The sequence below is a fragment of the Acanthochromis polyacanthus genome, chromosome 17 (assembly GCF_021347895.1).
Source record: "Acanthochromis polyacanthus isolate Apoly-LR-REF ecotype Palm Island chromosome 17, KAUST_Apoly_ChrSc, whole genome shotgun sequence".
NCBI classification, from domain to species: Eukaryota; Metazoa; Chordata; class Actinopteri; family Pomacentridae; genus Acanthochromis; species Acanthochromis polyacanthus.
In genome coordinates, this window is record NC_067129.1 from 31,226,204 (window position 1) to 31,247,506 (window position 21,303).

Genomic DNA, 21,303 nt, shown 5'->3' on the forward strand with positions numbered 1-21,303 from the left:
TGTACACCTGTAAATGTGATTTGTGCACCTGTAAATGTGATTTGTGCACCTGTAAATACGATTTGTACACCTGTAAATGTGATTTGTGCACCTGTAAATACGATTTGTACACCTGTAAATACGATTTGTACACCTGTAAATGTGATTTGTGCACCTGTAATTATGATTTGTGAATGTGTATTTTTGTGTTGTATTTGTGGGAAGAAAAAAAATCGACACATACAAAAAATTATTTTACAAGTACACAACTCAGAGTGTGGGAAATCAGATTTGCTGATACACATACAAATTCAATGTACACATACAAATTCAATGTACACAACTACAAATTTGATGTTACAGGTGCTCAAACATTTTGCACCTGAAATACCTCCATACAAATCTCCTGGGAGTTTGGAAAATAATTCAACAATCTGAGCTTTTTCTGCGTCTTATTAAGGAACGTTGTGGCTTCAGAACATCACAGTAAAGAACTGTAGGTATCAAAAAGCCGATCAGAGCTCATCAGATTCATCAACAATTGACTGAGAAAATAATCAACAAATTGAAACAAAGGGGAAAAACTGTCAGGGATGGGATCGGCAAGTTCTGATTTCAGCCGAAAGTTGTTGACGGCACAGCGACTTCCAATCGCTGGGCCGTTTACAATCGTCGTTAACAAGCTATCGTTAACGTCGTTACCATCTCGCGGGAGTATCAGCGACAATAAAGTGTTCAAACTTGAAATTAAATCGGCGGAAATCCGCGGATCCGCGGAAAATTCCCATCCCTGGACTCTACACTTCATGGTGATCCGATTACAGTACTGTACATGACTGCTCTCACTGAGTGGCAGCTAGCATTCAGCGCGGTGGATATTAGCAGCCGTTCGATATTACGACTCGCCGACCATAAGCATACCTCACCCCCCAAAAGAATTTTCTCCTCGAATTTAGACGATTCACAAGAATGACCCTGGCAATGATAAAATCCGCGGAATTCCGTGGATCCGCGGAAAATTCTCATCCCTGAACTGTTGAAGTGGTATTGATCGAATTTGACCCAAAAAAAGCACCATGTTTGAGATTTACAGACTTTATCTTAAAAGAAAAAAAGGAATTCTACCTATTAAACGGCAGATTAAGTATTGAAGTGTGCTGACAGAACCTTAAGCTCCTCAAAGGGATGAATTGAGCTTAAAACATTATTTTTTGCTTTGGTACTTACTGCCAAAAAAAAACTCATGAAATATAGATGAATTCGTTTTTTTAATGAAAATAAATACATAAAATAATGGTTAATTCATAAAAAATAAAGTAAAGGATAATTTAAAAAACACAAAAACCCATAAAATAAGGGTTAATTAAAAAAAACATAAAACAGAGGTAAATTTAAGAAATTACATAAAATATGACATAATTAAAAAAAAACATAAAATCTAGGTTAATTAAAAGGAAATAACAATTATACGGGTTAATTTTTCCAAAAAAGGATTAAAAAAACACATTAGAGTTAATTAAAAAAACATAAAATAATGGCTAATTTTTTAAAATGTACAAAAAACATTAAATAAAGGTTATTTTTTTAAAAATTGCACAAAAAATAAGGGTAAATTTAAAAAATAAAATAAGGGTTAATTTAAAAATATATATAAAATAAAGGTTACTTTAAAAATGTACAAAAAATAAAATAAGATTGAATTTTTAAAAAATTAAATCAGGGTTAATTTAAAAAAAATACTAAATAAAAGTTACTTTAAAAATGTACAAAAAATAAAATAAGGGTAATTTTTTACAAATTAAATAACGGTTAATTTAAAAAAATAAAATAAAGGTTCCTTTAAAAATGCACAAAAATAAAATAAGGGTACATTTAAAAAATTTAATAAGGGTTCATTTTAAAAAATATAAAATAAAGGATACTTTAAAAAAAGCACAAAAAACATAAAATGAGGGTTAATTTTAAAAAGAACAGAAAGGGTTTATTTAAAATAAAAAACATGAAAGAACAGTTATCGTACGATATTCCTCTCAAAAACAACATTTATCGCTGTAGTTATTTAGTAAAAAAATTTAGAGGTCAAAAAAGATAAAAACACACATATGATGGTAACTACACTGTAAAAAAAAAAAACTAAAAAAAAACAAAACACTAAAAACATGGCACACTTGCTGCCAGAAAAGTTAAAATATCATATTGCAACTACACTGTTAATTCCATAGAATAACTGCTAAAGAAAACATCAACTTAAAAACAAAAACAATAGAAGAGTTAGACTACTGTATGTACCTGAGACGAAGAATTTAACATTTTTTTTATTTATTCACCAATTTATTTATTGTAATATAAAATGAAAGTTAAAAAACGACACTAAAGTACACTGTAGAAAGTAATTAAGCAAAAAAAAAAAAACTGTAAAAATCTGGCCACAGAAAAAAGAAATGTAAAGAAAACAAAGAAATATGACTTTATGTTGACATGAAACAGAAAAAGCTGCAAATCGTCACATCGGAGTCCAAGCTACAAAAAATTAGTATTTGTTGACGAGTAAAACGCTTAAGCTGATTAGCTAATTACTGAAGCAATCACACATTTAGTTCTGCTATTAAAATAACTACAGTTAAAGCGAGATAACATTATTTTTTAACACAAAAATCTCATTATTTTAGAAGACTTAAATACATAAGGACTAAAAAATGTAAAAAAAAAATTCTATGATTTTACACATTCTTCCTTTTTGGTGAATTATAGATAATAAGCAGTAAAATAATGGGGGGAAAAAAACATTGTTTTACATGTTAACCCAAAACAAAAACCCCGAAGTAACAGTGTAAATAACACCCAAATAATAAAATACATATCTTTACAAAAAGGCAATTTATTCTTTTACAACCTTTGACTGCAAAATTAAACTACATTCACTGTGTGTAAATCAGTGAAAAAATTGTATTTTAAAGTTTTTTGTTGTTGCTATTAGAAAAGGGAAAAAAGCATGTTAAGGAATTAAACATTTTAAATAATTTCTGTGATTTTACACATTCTTCCTTTTTGCTAAATTACAGATAATAAATAGCAAAATCACTGGGAAAAAACAACAACATTATTTTACTTTTTTTTTAAAAACAGGTATAACAGTGTAAATAACGCCCAAATCATGAAATGCGTATTTTTATAAATGGCAATTATTTTACAACCTTTGATTTTGAAATTAAACTACTTTTATTGCACATAAATCGGCAAAAAAAATGCATTTTTTCAGATATTTACTGTTATGTGAAAAAAAAAAAATTTTGTAAAGGAATATTTATTTCTGTTATTTTACTAGATATTATCTGTAATTTAACAAAACTGAAAAAATGCATAAAATAACACCAAAATATTCAAAACTTTACAGTTAAAAAGAAGATCTGTAAAAAGAGCAGGAAGAGGAGGCTGTAGTTTTGTATTCCTGTTATTTTTCCACGGAAGCCGCCGTCCAAGCGGTGGTGCAGCGGCTCGGTTACGTATTAAAACCCTCCGACTCTCAGGGCCTCACGCTGCACTTCGACCTCCTGCACCTTGGCAGCCGCTGAAAGGCTTTCAGAGAACCAGGCCTTCGCTTGGCGAGCGTTTGCTGCGTCGCGTGTTTCAGGAATGTCAGAGTGTGTTGTGGCTTTTGTTTTGTTTTTTCAGGACTCTGTTTGCGAAGGTTTTTTTTCGTCTCTGAGCCTTTAAGAGTTTGAAGTGAGTTTCACTACAAGAAGAAATTCTTCATTCCACCTGCAGCCTCTTAGACTGAAACTACACCGTGAAGAATGAACTTTTCAACAGTTTCACCTGGAATTTATCTCGTTATTTTACTAATTTTTCTTGTTTTGTTTTAAAATTACAGACATTAACGAGCAAAATCATTTAAGAAAAGTATTCATTTGCATGTTAACCCCAAACAAAATAAAATAATAAAAACATTTTAATAAATAAAACTATTAATTTGCATGTTAACCCTAAATAAAATACATTAAATAATAAAAATAAAATAAAACTATTAATTTGCATGTTAACCCTAAACAAAATAAATAACATTAAATAATGAATTTTTTCAATGAACAAAACTATTAATTTGCACATTAACCATAAACAGAACAAATTCAATTAAATAATAAATAAATAAAACTATTAATTTGCATGTTAATCCTAAATAAAATAAACAACATTAAATAATTTTAAAAATGAAACTGAATAAAACTATTTTTTTGCATGTTACTCTGTAACCCTAAACAAAACAAATGAAATAACAGCAGTTTTAAAATTAAATTAAATAATTTTATTAGGTTGCATGGTAACCCGAAACAAAATAAATAAAATAATTTTCAAAATTTAAATAAATAAAACTATTAATTAGCATGATAACCTTGAACAAAATAAATAAACTAATAAAATAAATAAAACTGTTAATGTGCATGCTAACCCTAAACAAAATAAAATAATTTTTAAAAAAATCTAATAAATAAAACTATTAAGTTGCACACTAACCCTAAACAAAATTTAAAAATAAAATAATGAAAAATATTTATAATAAAGAAAACACAAATATTTATATCAATTTAAATTAAAACTGAAATCATGCACATAAAAAGAGAAATATTTTCATATTTCTTTTTCCATTTTTTAAAAATTACAGATATTAAAAAGTAATTAAATATCTAAATAATTATTAAATTAAATTAATAAAATCACAGAATATATATTAATGTTCATGACTGTAAAAAAATAGGACACAATAATAAATAATTTCCACAACAAACATAATGATGATTCGGTCTTTTACATTTGACTGTAAAATGAAGACATTTTTCTGTTTAAATCAGCTAAAAATATCATTAACTCACATATCTGCTTTTATTTTCACTGTTAGTAGTTTTGAATGTTCTATTATTCCACTGTTTTTTTAATCATATTTTTTCTGGCACTCTCCATGCCAGGTTTTTCTCATTTTTTTACAGATATTTTTGTGTTTTTCTTTACAGTGTTTATCTCACCATCAGCCAAAATAACTGCAGGCCTCCAACCAAAGATCAACAAAACATCAAAAAATAATAAAACACAATCGGTCACACAGAAATCCTGCAGAAAATCCTTCACTGATCCACGCTAATAATGCTTACATTGTAAACAACACTTGTTTGTTTACACAGTAACTTCACCTGGAAGCTTCTAATTTGAATTTTTATTGGCATTAAATCGTAAATCCGTCAAATAAAGGCCAGCTATAGTTCTGAGATGACTTTTATTGTCCACTCAATGACTGGATCCTCCCTGCAGCCGACGGCGTCAAACATTTACAGCCGTGGAGCTTTTAAATAAACATCATGCGCCGCTGCACTGGAGCTGCATTTACAGCGATAAAAAAACAACAACAGAGCTGCTGCAGGTTTCCACCAGAGGCCTGCTGACGCTGATGCAGTCTGGGAGGACAGACGGAGGATTTCTGAGTATTTACGGCGACGCTAACATTAGTTTTTCAGACAGAGGACGTCAATTTGCTGCTTTTCTGTTATAGAAACATAAATCAAACATTTTAGGCATCAAAAGAGGCTGTACTTTTGTGTAAATTGAATAAATGGAGCCAGACATGCTAATGAACTCTGAAATTAAGTGAGTATTGTTTTGTATTTGGTGACTAGAAGATGAAATTAGTAAATTAGCAAATGCAGTTTTTAACTGAAAACTTAAATTACAAAGAATATTCAGTAACATTACAGAAAAAAGTGCATTAATTTATATTCTGACTGTTTAATAAAGAGAAAAAATGCAGATGACGTCCACGTTGTAAATTTATATTTAGATTTGGAAAAGTTCAGTCTGTAGTATAATGCACATTATTAATATTTTTTGGACAATAGGTGTTGTTTTTAAAGACAAACAAACTGCCCACCATGTAAATGTAATTTTTACTCTATTTTTTTTCTTTCCAGTTTAATGTAATTTAAAAAAAAAATAAATCTGTGATTGTTTCTGGATTTGTTGTCTATTTTTTTAAAATTAAACTGGACAAAATATGGAAAAATAAAAGCTTTTGAAAAATTGAAGACAGATTTTGATGTGGACATTATTTACAGTTTTAATCAGTATTTTTTCAATTAATGCATAAATTAATATTTCTTCTATGATTTTACTAGATTCTTTTACATAATTTAATTAAACTGGAGAAAACATGTAAAATAAAACCCTTGAAAATTTCTAAATACAGATTTATCTGACATTATTACCAGTTCTAGCCCATTTTTTGTTTGCCATTATAATGTAAATTCATATTTTTCCAGTGATTTTATTACATTTTCTCTATAATTTAATAAAATAGGAGAAAATCTTCTATAATAAACTTTGAAATTTAAAAATAAAGATTTTTATTGTGAACATTGTTTACAGTTTTAGCCAGAGGGGATTTTATTTTCAGTTAATGTGAAAAAAATTGATCTTCTTTTTCTGACATTATACTGGATTTTCTCTAGAATTTAATAAAACTGGAGAAAATATGTAAATGAAAGCTTTAAGATTTATTTAAAATACATATTAAATAAACACATATTATTTTATTTTGTTATTTTATCTGATTGTTTTGTTTTTATCCGTTTTATATCTCCAATGTAGCACTTTGCGATTCTGCCTAAATGAAAAGTCTATTACAAATAAAACGTATTATTATTATTATTATTATTATTAACATGCTTTTTTTCCAGTGATTTTACTAAATTTTCTCAAAAGCATAATAAAATGGGAGAAAACCTGTAAAATAAACTTGAAATGTTTAGAGTTTTAACCTGTATTTTTAGGGTTAACATGTTAATAGATACAGGGATTTTACTTGTTACTATCCGTAATTTAACAAAAAAGGGAAAAATCTTTAAAATAAATACAAACATTATTCAAATAAATACAGCCAAAAATGTAGATTTCTTACACTTCAGCTCCCACTATTGGACTTTATATTTGATTTTCTTGTGTTTGAAGCACAGCTGAGCTCAGATTTAGGTTAGTTTTGTTTCCAACATGCATAAAACATGTGAAGTGCAGCGAGCACTGTCAGGCGAATGCAGCAAAGAAAAGAAATCCGTGTTCTCGCACAATAAACCGGCACACAGAGCAGCAAAAAAACAACTTAAGAATTCCACACATAAGCCATTAAAGGGATTTGGTGTCAAAGTCCGAGAGGTCTTAAGTAAGTGGCAAAGATGAAAAACGAGCCCTCCCCTCCACGCTGTGTTGTTCTGTGTCATGCTCGGCTCTTTAAGCCTATTACGCTGATGGATTTCTGTAAGAGCCACGCAAAAAATAAAGGTACCTCACACCTCCAGAGCTGATTTCTTATTACAGGAATGTAAATGAGCGGGATGTGTGCTGGGGCCAGAAAATTACTCTGATTTTCAGCTTCTATTTGCATCCAAACTGTGAAATACGACTGCTTTTTTTGTGACAATAACAACCTAAATAAAGCCTTTTGCCTTCTACACTGTGCCTATTAACTAACAAGCTGATTTTTGTCACAAAATCTGCAATCGAGCGCCCAACCAATTACCTTAATTAAAGGATGACGGGGATTTTGTCAGCCTAAGCTCCTCACACAGGATGTTTTTTGTTTGTTTTATTTTAAAGTCGAAGCAGCCAAACAGCAAAATCAAAACTATCTGATGTGATTTAAAGCCCCATTCAGGCTACTAAATGGACTCTGACCTCAAAATTTACTAAAAGCAGACAAAAAAATGAGAAAAATCTACAAAATTATTGTTTTCACTGCAATGTTCCTCCATCCACAGTCATTGATTTCCATTAATGTTATTTAAAGATCCCCTGCCCGGTAGCTATTAATTTCCATTTATTTTACTACGAGATTCTGATTTTCAGGCAACTGCAAGCTTCTACTCATTTCATAACAGTGTTCAAAAGTGACCACCACTTATTTTACTGTGAGGTTGAATTAAGTGACTATTTACTACCAATTACTTCCCCACCATGAGGGTCAACCTTAAAGACATCTATTGGTTTCCATTAATTTTATATGAGGCTGGACTTTTAGTGTAGCAGCTGGCTTCCATTAGCTTCACTTTGCTGTATGGCTGTGGATAAAATAATCATATTTAAGGTTCAAGTGTACAGGCAGCTACTAGTTTCCATTTATTTTATTGTAAACAGCCACTAGCCACCTGTGTAGTCATTGTCCTCTCGTTATTTCACCATGAATTTCAATTTTCCATGCATTTTCATAGCTATTGTAGAGAACCATCCAGACAGCCATTGACTTCCATTCATTTTACTATGGGGTTAAATTTTCTGAATAGTTACAGGCTAAGTTCCCAACCATTTCACCGTGAGGTTAGGGTTGGGTGATAAATTGAATTAATTCGATTAATTCGCCTTTTTAAAACCTGACGATTTGAAAATTTGCCATATCGTAAAATCGAGGCGAGCTTAAATATATAATACAGATTCTTCTTCTGCCTTTCACGACTTGTGCACTGGCGTTTGCTTCCGCCTCTCATCTCCTTCCGCCAAAACACTCACACCCCCGTCATGGCGGACAGAACAGCAGGCGAAGAGTTGGTGTCGAGAAAAGGGCCTCATGTTACATCGATTATATGGAAGTGGTTCGGCTTTGACAAGACTGACACAGAGCAAACTACAGTCATGTGCAAGGTTTGCAAAAGGACTCCTAAAAAAATGGGAAGAGTGCTGGCAGCTACGGGAGAGCGGCATGGCTCGCACTAGCCATAGCAAACAAACCGCAAAGAAACAACAAAAATCGATTAAAATCGTAATCGTCCAAGATGACGAAAAAAAAAATAGAGATTTTATTTTTTGGCCATATCGCCCAGCCCTAAATGAGGTTCAACCTTTTAGACTGCTGTCAGTAGTTACTTGCTTCAGTTCATTTCATTATGGCGCTCATTGTCACTGGCCGCCATTGATTTTACTGTGAGACTGAACTGTGTAACTAAAAGTGTCCCATTATTTTAGTATGAGGTTAAATTTTCTATGCAGTTTCTGGCTTCCATTGACTTAACTATCAAGTTCTGGTTGTCAGACAGCTGTTGACTTCCATTGATTCCATCATGGTGTTGAACACTACAGGCAGCCACTGGGAACCACTTATTTCGATACAAGGTTAAATTTTGCTGACAGCTATTAGCCCCTATTTATTTTTACGAGGAAGTCTGGGTTTTTAGACACCTATTGACTTCCATTCATGTTATCATTTTGTTCAACACTGTGGCCAGCCATCTGCCACCACTTATATTACTGTGAGATTAAACTCTACAGTTTCTGGCTTCCAACTAATTAAATTAAGATTGGGTTCTCTGGCAGCCTCGACTTCCATTCAAGATATTACGGTGTCAAACACGACAGGGCAACCATTGACAAACACTTATTTTACTGTCAGACTGAACTCTACAGTTACTGGATTCCATTCATTTTACTATAATGTCTGTACTATCAGTTGGCTATTTACTTTCATCCTTGTTATTATGATGTTCAACGCAGCAGGCATCCATTAGAAACCATTTATTTTACTGTCAGATTAAACTCTACAGTTACTGGCTTCCAATCATTTGACTATATGGTTAGATATTCCAGGTACTTTATGGCTTCCATTCATTTTACTATGTACGTCAAGTTTTCAGACAGCAGTTGTTCCATTATGGTGTTTAAACCTACAAGCAACCATTGATAAACACTTACTTCACTGTGAAACTGAACTCTACAGTTATTGGCTTGCAACTACTTAACAATGTGGTTAAATTTTCTAAACAGTTTCTGGCTTCCATTTGTTTTAATATCAAGTTCGGGTTCCATTCTAGGGCTGGTCCGAATAGCAATTTCTGGCCTCTGGATATTCAGGCCCAATTAATTACGAGTATCTGAATATTCAGCCTCTCTGGGGGGTGTATTCTGAGTATTCACATCTCAAAATTAATATCTAGATCCTAGGAATGTAACGGTACATGTATTTGTACTGAAAAGTTCGATACAGGCCCGTTCGGTTCGGTACAGAGGTGTACTGCGGTACAAAAATTTTAGGACTGTTAAGAATGTACAGAATTGTTTTAATTGCAAAACCTAAAACTTCGTAGGCTCCACAGTTGCGATGGACCTTCTCTGGCTCACAGTCGTGCAGTATTGCGGAACTAAAAACAAGTAGGAGTTTCCAGTGAACCACAGGATGTGACGAACCGTTATTCTCCTGCCGGCACTGCATGGCTAATGCTAACAACAACGAAAAGAAGCGAGAGCTGGAAGACACTCTGGCGTCATTAAATCACCCGTTTGGGATCACTTCGGTTTCCCAGTGAAGTATGAAAAAGTAGAAAAACAAGTGGACAAGACGAAAGCCGTATGCCGACACTGTGAACCAGTCCTCAACTATGCATCCAGCAACACGTCAAACTTAGACACACATTCGAAAAAGCAGCAGCCAAGCGTAACTATCCCCACTGCTAGGAAAAAACAGCAAACTGTACAAACGATGCTCCCAACATCATTTCATCCATCCCTGCTGAGCAATTCAGAACGGGCTAGAGCAGTAACCAAGTCCATGGTGTTTTCATAGCAGCACATCTACGGCCATACTCCGTTGTTAAACACTGAGGTTTTAAACTTATGATGGAGGTCAGCTTACAGTAACTTTACATTATTGCTGTGCTCACTGCTATAGATAAATGACTATATTCTGTATTTTATTAGCCTACTAATATATTTATGCTGGTAAACAAGAGCCTAACTAAATGGTGTTGTTTTTTTTAAAAAGCAATTACATTAAAATATATTTCCTATTTTAGGTGATAGAGCCCCGTTATGAAGTTCCTTGTCGTCCACACTTCAGCCAGAAAGTCATACCAGCTCTTATATCAGCAGGTTTTTTTCTCCATTTTTCCCCTTAACTGAGAACTGAACTGAACCGTGACTTCCATACCGAACCGTGATTTTTGTGTACCGTTGCACCCCTACTGGATACCAACACAACAACTGAATATTTGGATATTCGGGTCTAGCCCTACTCCATTCATTACATTTTAGAGTTTAATACTAATTTCAGGTTCAACACTCATAATTTTACCGTGAAGTTTGAATTTTTTATATATATTGACTTCTATTCATTGCAGTGTGGTGTTTAAGCCTACAAGCAACCCTTGGTAAAGACTTATTTCACTGTGAGACTGAGCTCTAGAGCTGCTGGCGTCCAGTTATTTCACTACGCGGTTTGATATTCTTGTCCATTTCTGGATTCTATTCCTCTTACCATAACATTTGTGTTATCAGACAGCTATTGACTACCAGTCAACCAGAAACCACTAGCAACCATTTATTTTACTGTGAGATTGAACATGACAGTTACTGGCTTCATATTACGATGCTGTTTGTGTTATCAGACAGCTGTTGACTTCCACTCATTATGTTTTGGAGTTCAACACTAATGGAGACCAGCTACTGGTCGCTATTTACTTTACTGTAAAGTTTTGAGTCTTTACACAGCTATTGACTTCCATTCATTGCACTGTGGTGTTTAAACCTACAAGCAACGATTGGTAAACACTTATTTAACCATGGGACTGAACTTTACAGTTACTGGCGTCCAGTTATTTCATCATGAGGTCAGGTTTTCCACGCACTTACTGGCTTCCATTTATTCCAGAACAGAATATGCAGATAAAACCAACTGTGCACGAGTCCAGCCATGATAATAAAACACAACTACGCATCCACACCCGAGTATAATGAACCTCCACAACAAAGTGCTGTAAACAGCTGGTCACACCAACAAGCACACTGTGGGTTTTACTACAGCCTGACGTCATCGGGTGGGGTCAAAGGTCACCTGCACCTGTCTCACCTGTCTCTGGGGTCGATCCAGCTCGTGCACTGGTTGATGTGGTCGATGTAGTAAACTTTGCCATCGAAGTCTCTGGCTTCCTCCCAACCGTCAGGTAGTGGCAACTCCTTCCTTGGCATGTCAGGCGAGTCTCCATGTAATTAACTCCTCTCTACTCAAAATCACAACGAAGGGAAACCATCGCTTCTCTCTGTCTTCATCATCACCATCAATGAAATCAGCAGTTAATCCCACAACTCCCGCTCAGGCTCTGGTTGGATTAGGCCATAATAAAAACAATAATCCATAATAATCCACGGACTGATAATGAACCAAACCTGGGTGTTCAGAAGAAGCTCCAGCAGGTCGCACTTGTGCACTGAAACATCTCACAGGGAGCCAGAAGCCTCCAGAGCCGGAGCTCCGTCCTCCAGCATGTCGGTGCAACTTTCCCAGAAACTTTGCGGGGGCCTGGGGACAACTTTTCAATTATCGCCGCTCCACGGAGCACCAACGGCGGCTGGAGAGGGAGACAGCAACCTCGCGTCCGCAAAAAAAAAAAAAAAAAAATACGATGTGGAATAATTTAAAAAACAAAAATGTCCGCAGCCGCCGTAGTTCACAAGGACGCTCCGAGCGCCGCAAACAATTCGCTCCGGACGGGGCTCGTCTCGTCTCCCAGCCAGCAGGCCACCATGTTTAGCGGCCGTAACCGATGCTAGCCGCCCGCCGCCGGGGGACGAACACTCCGAGCGGACGCCCCGAGCACCGAGAGCCGAGTGGCCGTGGAAACCCGTTAAATCCGCCGCAAACTTCTCCGTCGCGTCGGTAAATTCTCCGTTAGACACCGGACGGAGGTGGGGAGGGAGGGGTAAGCAGCAGCGGCGGCGGCGGTAAACTGTCTGTCGGTCCCGGTGATTCGGTCAAACCGCCGTCAAGTTTGCGGAGTGCACACCGCGCTGCTTCCTGTTTCACAATAAGAGATTCGCTGGCACGTCCGGTCAGCAAAATAAGAGTTCCACCTCACTTTACCCTTGTGTTGTCCTACAGGTCAGATTGAGCCATTTTGCAGTTTGAAAATGTGCGGAGGAAAAATATATTTTCACAGTGAAACTTCTGAGGTCCATATTTTCAACATTTTTGGGGAATTTTTTTTAAACATTTCTTGGCGGAAAAAGGAAAGTTTCTTTAAGAACATTCACAAAAAAATCAACCAAAATCCAGCGAATTTTGCTGATATATTTGCAATTACTTTAGATATTTTAGGATATTTTTGAGAAGATTTTTACTAATTTTTTGAAAATATTTAAAATTTTTGTATATAAAACTTTAAAGCGAAACTTTTAAAGAATTTTATTCCTGAAGGTTCTGCAAATGGGTGGTATAGTGGTTAGCACTTTCACCTTGCAGCAAGAAGATCCCCGGTTCAAATCCCGGCCTGGGCCTGGGATCTTTCTGCATGGAGTTTACATGTTCTCCCTGTGCATGCGTGGGTTTTCTCCGGGCACTCCGGCTTCCTCCCACAGTCCAAAAACATGCTGAGGTTAATTGGTTACTCTAAATTGTCCGTAGGTGTGAATGTGAGTGTGATTGTGTGTCTGTATATGTAGCCCTGTGACAGACTGGCGACCTGTCCAGGGTGTCCTCTGCCTTCACTGAGTCAGCTGGGATAGACTCCAGCACCCCCGCGACCCTAGTGAGGATAAAGCGGAGTGTAGAGAATGGATGGATGGAGGTTCTCCAAATTTCCAGGAATTTGGGAAATTTTTTCCTAAATTTTTGGATTTCTTTCAGACAAGGAAACAATATTTCTTGGTGCCCATAAATGAAGGCAACAGGAGGGTTAAATACAGAACATCACAGAGATGGATTAGATTATATCAGCATCTACAAAGTTAAACGGCTAAAATTTGACTGCACTTCTTTTCTATATGTGTGACTTTTTAAAATATTCATTTTGTATTTTTAAAAAAAGGGAGATTTTAAGCAAGTTTAAAAGCAAGCAAGTTTATTTTTATAACATTTTATCGCATGCAGAAGTCATCCAAAGTGCTTCACAGAGAAAGGGAGCAAAACATTCAAGAGAATTTGTTTTTAATTCAAACCATATGAAAGATAAAATACAAACAAAAATATAATCATCTGCAATCCAAAAACTATCTAAAACATGTAAAAGATGGAATGCAGAACAAAAAAAAGCTTGTAAACAAACAAGAAATCAAATCATGTGACAGAAGGAATCCAAAATATGTAAAACATGTTTTGTTTTTTTTTTAAAAATACAAATCTAAAATGTAGAATGTGTCGAAGATAAAACCTAAAAAATGAATAAAGAATTAAATTAAACATGTAAGCAATAAATGACAAAGAAAAAATCCAGTCATGTGCAAGATAAAATAACATTTTAGAAATAAAATATCTATAAAATAAATTACAAACAAGAAGTCAAACCATGATACAGAAGGAATCCAAAATATTTAAAACATGTAAAACATGTAAAACATACAACGCAAACGGCTGCTCAGTGATATAGTGGTTAGCACTTTCACCTTGCAGCAAGAAGATCCCCGGTTCAAATCCTGGGGTGGGCCTGGGATCTTTCTGCATGGAGTTTGCATGTTCTCCCTGTGCATGCGTGGGTTTTCTCCGGGTACTCCGGCTTCCTCCCACAGTCCAAAAATATGCTGAGGTTAATTGAGTATTCTAAATTGCCCGTAGGTGTGAATGTGAGTGTGATTGTGTGTCTGTATATGTAGCCCTGTGACAGACTGGCGACCTGTCCAGGGTGTCCCCTGCCTTCACCGAGTCAGCTGGGATAGACTCCAGCACCCCCCATGACCCTAGTGAGGATAAAACGGTGTATAGAGAATGGATGGATGGATACAATACAAACAAAAATGTAAAACATGTCGAATATAAAATCTTTAAGACACATGAGTAAATTAAACATGTAAGAAATAAATTTAAAGAAAAAAAATCCAGTTCTTTGCAAGATAAAACACAATTTCTAAAATTAAAACATCTATGAAATCAAATACAAGCAAGAAGTCAAGCCATGTGAAAATAAGAATAAAAAAGAAGAACATGTTAAAGATCAAATAGAAACCATCAAATAAAACAAGTATAGTATGAACACAAAAACTTAAAAAATGTAAAAAAAAACAAAAAAACAAAAACAAAACAACAACAGAGCAGCTCTAATTATAAAAAAAATAATGTTTTGTGGGTGTGTAAATAATCTAAATATGATATTTATAAATGTTTTCTGATCAATAATAATAAAGGAGTAAAAATAAATATTCGCGATGCCACATTAAAAAAAATCATTTGTATTTTCTGTTAAATAGAAAAATTGTCTTTTCATGTAACTGGCTGCATTTTCAGTGCTGATAAAAATCAAATAAAGTCACAGTTTTGTATTTGTTGTGTTTCATTTATTCTTCTGTTATTGATTATTGTTGTTGTTTCTAAACTTCGTTTTTGGGCCACTGCTTGTTTAGTAGTTTTTCTCAGCAGTTTTTACAATTTCAAATTCTTTTTTATTTGCTGTTTAATAAAAATATCAGTGCTGATTTCATCTGACAGCTCTGAAACCAACTTTAAAGCCGACAGCGCCCCCTGGCAGTCAAAATGGAGAATTGCTTTCACCTATTTCAGTTTTTTTTTTTCAGATTTTTTTCCTGCCAGGTTTTGCTAAAACTTGAATAAATGAGTCCAAATTGCTCTTTCTTTATAGTAAATAAATAAATACATGCATTCATAATAATAATAATAATAATAATAATTACGAGGGCTGCACAGTGGTATAGTGGTTAGCACTTTCGCCTTGCAGCAAGGAGATCTCCAGTTCAAATCCCGGGGTGGGCCTGGGATCTTTCTGCATGGAGTTTGCATGTTCTCCCTGTGCATGCGTGGGTTTACTCCGGGTACTCCGGCTTCCTCCCACAGTCCAAAAATATGCTGAGGTTAATAGATCACTCTAAATTGTCCGTAGGTGTGAATGTGAGTGTGATTGTGTGTCTGTATATGTAGCCCTGTGACAGACTGGTGACCTGTCCAGGGTGTTCCCTGCCTTCACCCGAGTCAGCTGATAGACTCCAGCACCCCCCTTGACCCTAGTGAGGATAAAGCGGTGTATAGAGAATGGATGGATGGATGGATGGATGGATAATAATAATAACAACAACAATAATAATAATAACAATAATAATGAACTGTATTTCCCTCTTCGGAAATACCTCCTAACTGCAATAGGCCTACATCCTTCAATCAGTCTAAATTTCCCTCTAAAGCAGTTTTTGCAACTTTTTGCTTTGAATTTTCAATATTAATCTGTAAAATAGACCGAATCATTTCATTTTCCCGTCTTCTTTTCGTGTTATTCTGTTAATAAATAACTCTGTAATCTTCGGGAGAACACCTAAAACAAATAAACCCAGAACCTACTTTTAATAACAAACATTATTTCAGATATTTTACTAACATTTATCAGATCTGTAATCATTAACATAAACAGTACTTTCTCTCAGAATTTTTGTAATTTGTTTTGGAAGAAAATAAATTGTGTAAAACAGCAGAAAATTGTGAATGTTAAAGTAGATGATCGTCTCCATAATGTTTTCCTGACTCTTTTGAAAAAGCTTCTTCTTTCAGACTGTCTTTGTGAAAGTTTGGTGGATGAAACCTGAAGAAATGTACAAATATAAATGTAGAGAATTTGACTCAACTCTAGATGGAGCAATTTCTCTGTTTTTTCTGAATGTGAGAATCTTCGGTCTGCAAACATGCGCTGATGCTGTTCACCTAAAACTGATTTTACCTCACAGCAAAACAAACACCTGTTGAGCTTCACCTCATAGTCACAATCTATCAGCTCTTTGTCATATTAGTCCAGGTGGGATTTGTGATGCCTTCAGGTCCTGTTGGAAATCTGCCACTGCAACCAAACACTGAGCGAGTGAGCAGACAAAACATGTAAAGACAACACAGATTTCATCCATGTTATGACAAGTAACGGCCTTGGAATTGATCATTTTTGGCGTTACATTCAACAACATTTCTCAGGCTTTTCTTTCTCCATTTCATCTGAATCCTGAAAAATCAACATCATTGTCTTGAGTGTTCAGCTTGAGAAATACATTTTCTCAAATAATGCACTTCCACTTGATGTTAAATATTCAGATTTTACTTCTCTATTTGTATGTACAACATTCATAAAATGGAAGATGTTTCTGTTTTAATCTTGTGAGAAAATTTCCTTTACTTCACACAAAAATAAACTTAGCTTGAACTAAAAAATACCATTTATATTTAGGATCTTTGGTTTAATGAGACCAAAAATGAAGCTTTTCGTCCATCACACTAGATGCTGTTTTTGGCAGACATCAAACATTGGACATGATCACAAACACCCCCACAGTGAAGCATGGTGGTGGCATCATGATGATGTGAAGCATGGTGGTGGCATCATGATGATGTGAAGCATGGTGGTGGCAGCATCATGATGTGAAGTATGGTGGTGGCAGCATCATGATGTGAAGCATGGTGGAGGCAGCATCATGATGTGAAGCATGGTGGTGGCATCATGATGATGTGAAGCATGGTGGTGGCAGCATCATGTTGTGAAGTATGGTGGTGGCAGCATCATGATGAAAGCATGGTGGTGGCAGCATCATAATGTGAAGCATGGTGGTGGCAGCATCATGATTAAAGCATGGTGGAGGCAGCATCATGATGTGAAGCATGGTGGTGGCATCATGATGATGTGAAGCATGGTGGTGGCAGCATCATGTTGTGAAGTATGGTGGAGGCAGCATCATGATGTGAAGCATGGTGGTGGCAGCATCATAATGTGAAGCACGGTGGTGGCAGCATCATGATCGAAGGCATGGTGGAGGCAGCATCATGATGTGAAGCATGGTGGTGGCAGCATCATGATCTAAAGCACCGTGCTTCACATCAGTATCATGATGTGAAGCATGGTGGTTAATTTTATGAATGAACTGACATTATTTTGTTGAAATAAGTTTCACTTTGACATTAAAGAGTCTTTATTTGTCGATTGCTGTCCAAAAGAAGGGGAAAAAAACTAGCTAAATTGACAATGATTCAATGTTGGAGTGCAATTAAAGGAGGGAAATTTCTAAAGGGGGAATATTGAACAATACTACTCCATAATTTGTTTCGTATTTTTGTGTCTGAACTCGCAGACATTGCTGCCTAAAATTAAAACTATTAATTATAAGTAAAATACTTTCTGTTAATCATCGAATGGGTAAACTGTTGCAGGTTTAGTTGCTGACACACCTGGCTGTGCTAGAGAAGAGTTCGGGTTTCCGAGCCGCACTCTGAAGGCAGCACTTCCTTCCTCCTCCTGCGCGTCTGGAAACAACAACAGTCGGAGCTGCTGATCACATGTGTGCGTTCGCTCTGCTGTCACATGTAGCTCCGGCACCGACACCGAGCAGCAGGCAGCAGCGGCACACCGTCACCCCGCTGTCGGCGTCCAGGACGCGGCGACCCCCGCTCAGCTCCACCGGCTCCAGCCGCCGATCCGTGCGCTCAACATATGGTTCTGCTCCGGCACATCTCCATCGCCCTGACCGCCGCCGTGGCTGCCCTGGGCTCCGCGCTCTTCATCGCCCTCAACTACTTCTACAAGAGGCGAATATGGTCTCCACAGGCGGAGTACTGCACCATCAAAGAGGCGAGACACTGTTACACTTTCATTAACCTTTTTATTTTTAATTTATTAGATTCTTACTCACCCAAAGCAGATAAACAGACAGTAGGAATGAAGGAATGAATGAAGGAATGAAGGGAAGGCTGCAGAATTCAGATGAGTGAAATAATGATGAAGACGATGAATAAAAACACTGGCAGCAGTGATGGAGATGACTGTGATGGGGTGAATTTTGACGGTGAGGAAGATGATGATGAATAACTGAGTGATGATGATCATAAAGATGTCAATAATGGCAGGTTTGAATATGATTAAATGTTATAAAGGTAGAAGTGATGAAGATAGTGGAGACGTGAGGAAGAGGAAGAGGCTGGTAATAAATAAGAAAGTGGATCTGTAATACTGATGATGATGATGATGATGATGAAGAAGAAGAAGGAAATCAGAGATAAAATTATGTGATGGCGCTGATGATGGTGGTAGTTGATGATGACGAAGATGATGATTGTAGTTGTGATGATGAAGACGATGATGGTCATTGATGATGAAGATGATGGTGATTACTGATGATGAAGATGATTGTGGTAATTCAGATGATGAAGATAATGGTAGTATTTCTGGTGATGAAGACGATGGTGGTAATTGATGATGAAGATGATGGGGTAATTGATGATGAAGATGATGGTGGTAATTGATGATGAAGATGTTGATGAAAATGATGAAAATTGTAATGATGAAAATGATGGCGGTACTTGTGATGATTAAGATGATGATGGTGGTAATTGATGATGACGATGAAGATGATGGTGGTAATTGACGATGAAGACGATGATGGTCATTGATGACGATGGTACTTGTGGTAATAAAGATGATGGGGATAATTGTGATGATGAAGATGAGTTTAAGTCTGTTAAACAAGTTAGCTTTGTGTTTTGAACTTAACTAGCAAGTAAATGCTAAAACTAAAGCTAGCAGGCTAAGAGTCGGTCACTCTATAGTAAAAATAGTTAATATGTAGCTAGCTAGCCAGTTAGCAGGTAATCATTGCTATCCAGACAGTAACCACACAGAAAGCATCAACAACAGTCGAAATGACGGCAAAAGAGCTACTACTGCCTTCAAATACTACTTGTGAGTGATTATGACAAGCTACGTCATGTACACCAACAATGCTGCTAGCAAATGCCAATGTTTCTGCTAGCATCTACAAGCCACCAATGCTAACCATTTAGCAAGCTAACGAGCAAGTAAAGTTATGGTGAAAAGATGCAGCAGTTGGGATTATGAAACTTTTTCTCATGAAATTATGAAGAAAAACAAAAATCAAAGACTAGCAAAGACTGAAAGTACGATATATTAACGGGAAAACAAGATGGGAAAGTTTCTCATTTTAAAGCAAGTTAAAATCGTGGTTGGACTGTTTCTTTCCTTAACCGAATGATTTATACTCATCGGTTTGAAATGTAAGCTGTGCTAAATTGTATTCTGAAGAATCTGGGGGATTATCTGAAATTTTTATTTCAAATTAAGTCTGTGTCTTGAACCTATTAGCAAGTTAATGCTAATGTTATCTCTAACAAGCTAAGAGCACAAACAGGCTATGGGGAAAAGTAGCTGATATCTCGCTAGCTAGCCACACAGCTAGCTGGTATTAATCACTGCTATTCAGAAAATGAGCGTAGTCATTAGTCGTGTACAGAGGTCACTGTCTAGAAGCCACCGAGGCTAACTATTTAGCAAGTTATTGAACAGGTAGCGTAATGTAGAAAATGCAGTGGTGTAAAGAAAAGATGAGGCTGTTGGGAACATCAACACCTTCTCAGTGTTAACGGATAAAATGGCAATATGTTATCTTGCCATCCAAGGAAAAATTTACTTAAACGCCATCCGACATTTCTGTAAATGTTAGCTTTTGGGCAGGGCTACATGCTAATCAAGCACATTTTGAGAAACTAGAGATGGTTAGCTTTCAAAGGAGGTCTTGTTCATTCATTTTACAGTTCTTCTCTTATAAGCATCTCCATTTTGGTGCACCAAGTAAGTAAAAATTACAGATAAAAGGGCGGAGGTGGAGGTTAAATACAAGCCACAGCCTGAATGAGCTAACATTAGATGAATTTAGTTAATTTAAGGTTATTGCAACCAAGATGAACACAATTATAAACCTGTAACTGGATGAAATTCATTATTTCTTTTTAAAAAATACACAAAAACAAGCAATTTTCTGATTAGTCTCACTTATTTGATTAATTGTTTGGTGAAAATAATGACAGTGTCCTAAAGCCTGAGCTCTCATCAGAAGATAAATAATACCTCACATCTGACAAGTTGGAACCAATTGATTTTGGGCTTTTTTTGTGCGTAAATAAAAGACTTAATTAGCAAAAATAATGGCCAAAACGGTGGATAATTAATAGAATAACAGATTGATTGACAGCTGCTGCAAAGAAAAGGCAGAATATTATGTGATTTCGGAAGCAGAAGATGCCCAGACTGTGTTTCTGTGTGAATATGTGTGTTTGCTCGTAAGGTTGCAGACAGAAAAAGACAAGGCAGCCGAGCGACTGAAGGGTCTTAATGAATGAGTCTCCAATGGAGCGCCACAGCTGCAGCAGGGAATCTCTTAATAAAATCTATTTGCATGTCTCTAATCTTGTTTCCTCGATTCAGTCAGCAGCGGCCTTTAATGGGCTTAGCTTTATCTCCTCGGCCCGTCTTCTGAGGATGGAGTTGTCGCTGTAGACGGGATGTAAATGTTTCCGTCCCAGGAGTCCAAATGTACCAGGCTGCATTTAAAGCA

General features: G+C 35.9%; 2 protein-coding genes across 3 annotated transcripts in view; one reads left to right on the plus strand and one right to left on the minus strand.

The window, feature by feature from the left end:
* The window catches only part of wwc1 (WW and C2 domain containing 1), an 89,066-nt gene extending 76,312 nt beyond the window's left edge, over positions 1–12,754 (minus strand). Inside the window, exon 1 of the mRNA XM_051937402.1 lies at positions 11,843–12,754. Within this exon, the coding sequence (XP_051793362.1) occupies positions 11,843–11,961 (119 nt within the window). The 5' untranslated portion in view covers positions 11,962–12,754. The remainder of the gene's footprint in view (positions 1–11,842) is intronic.
* Positions 12,755–18,167: 5,413 nt separating this feature from the next.
* arl10 (ADP-ribosylation factor-like 10) overlaps positions 18,168–21,303 on the plus strand; it is a 33,928-nt gene continuing 30,792 nt past the window's right edge. The window contains exon 1 of one of the 2 annotated variants that reach the window (XM_022221183.2): positions 18,168–18,527. In XM_022221183.2, the coding sequence (XP_022076875.1) occupies positions 18,390–18,527 (138 nt within the window). In that variant the 5' untranslated portion in view covers positions 18,168–18,389. The remainder of the gene's footprint in view (positions 18,528–21,303) is intronic. The other variant, XM_051937414.1, reaches the window with a different exon arrangement.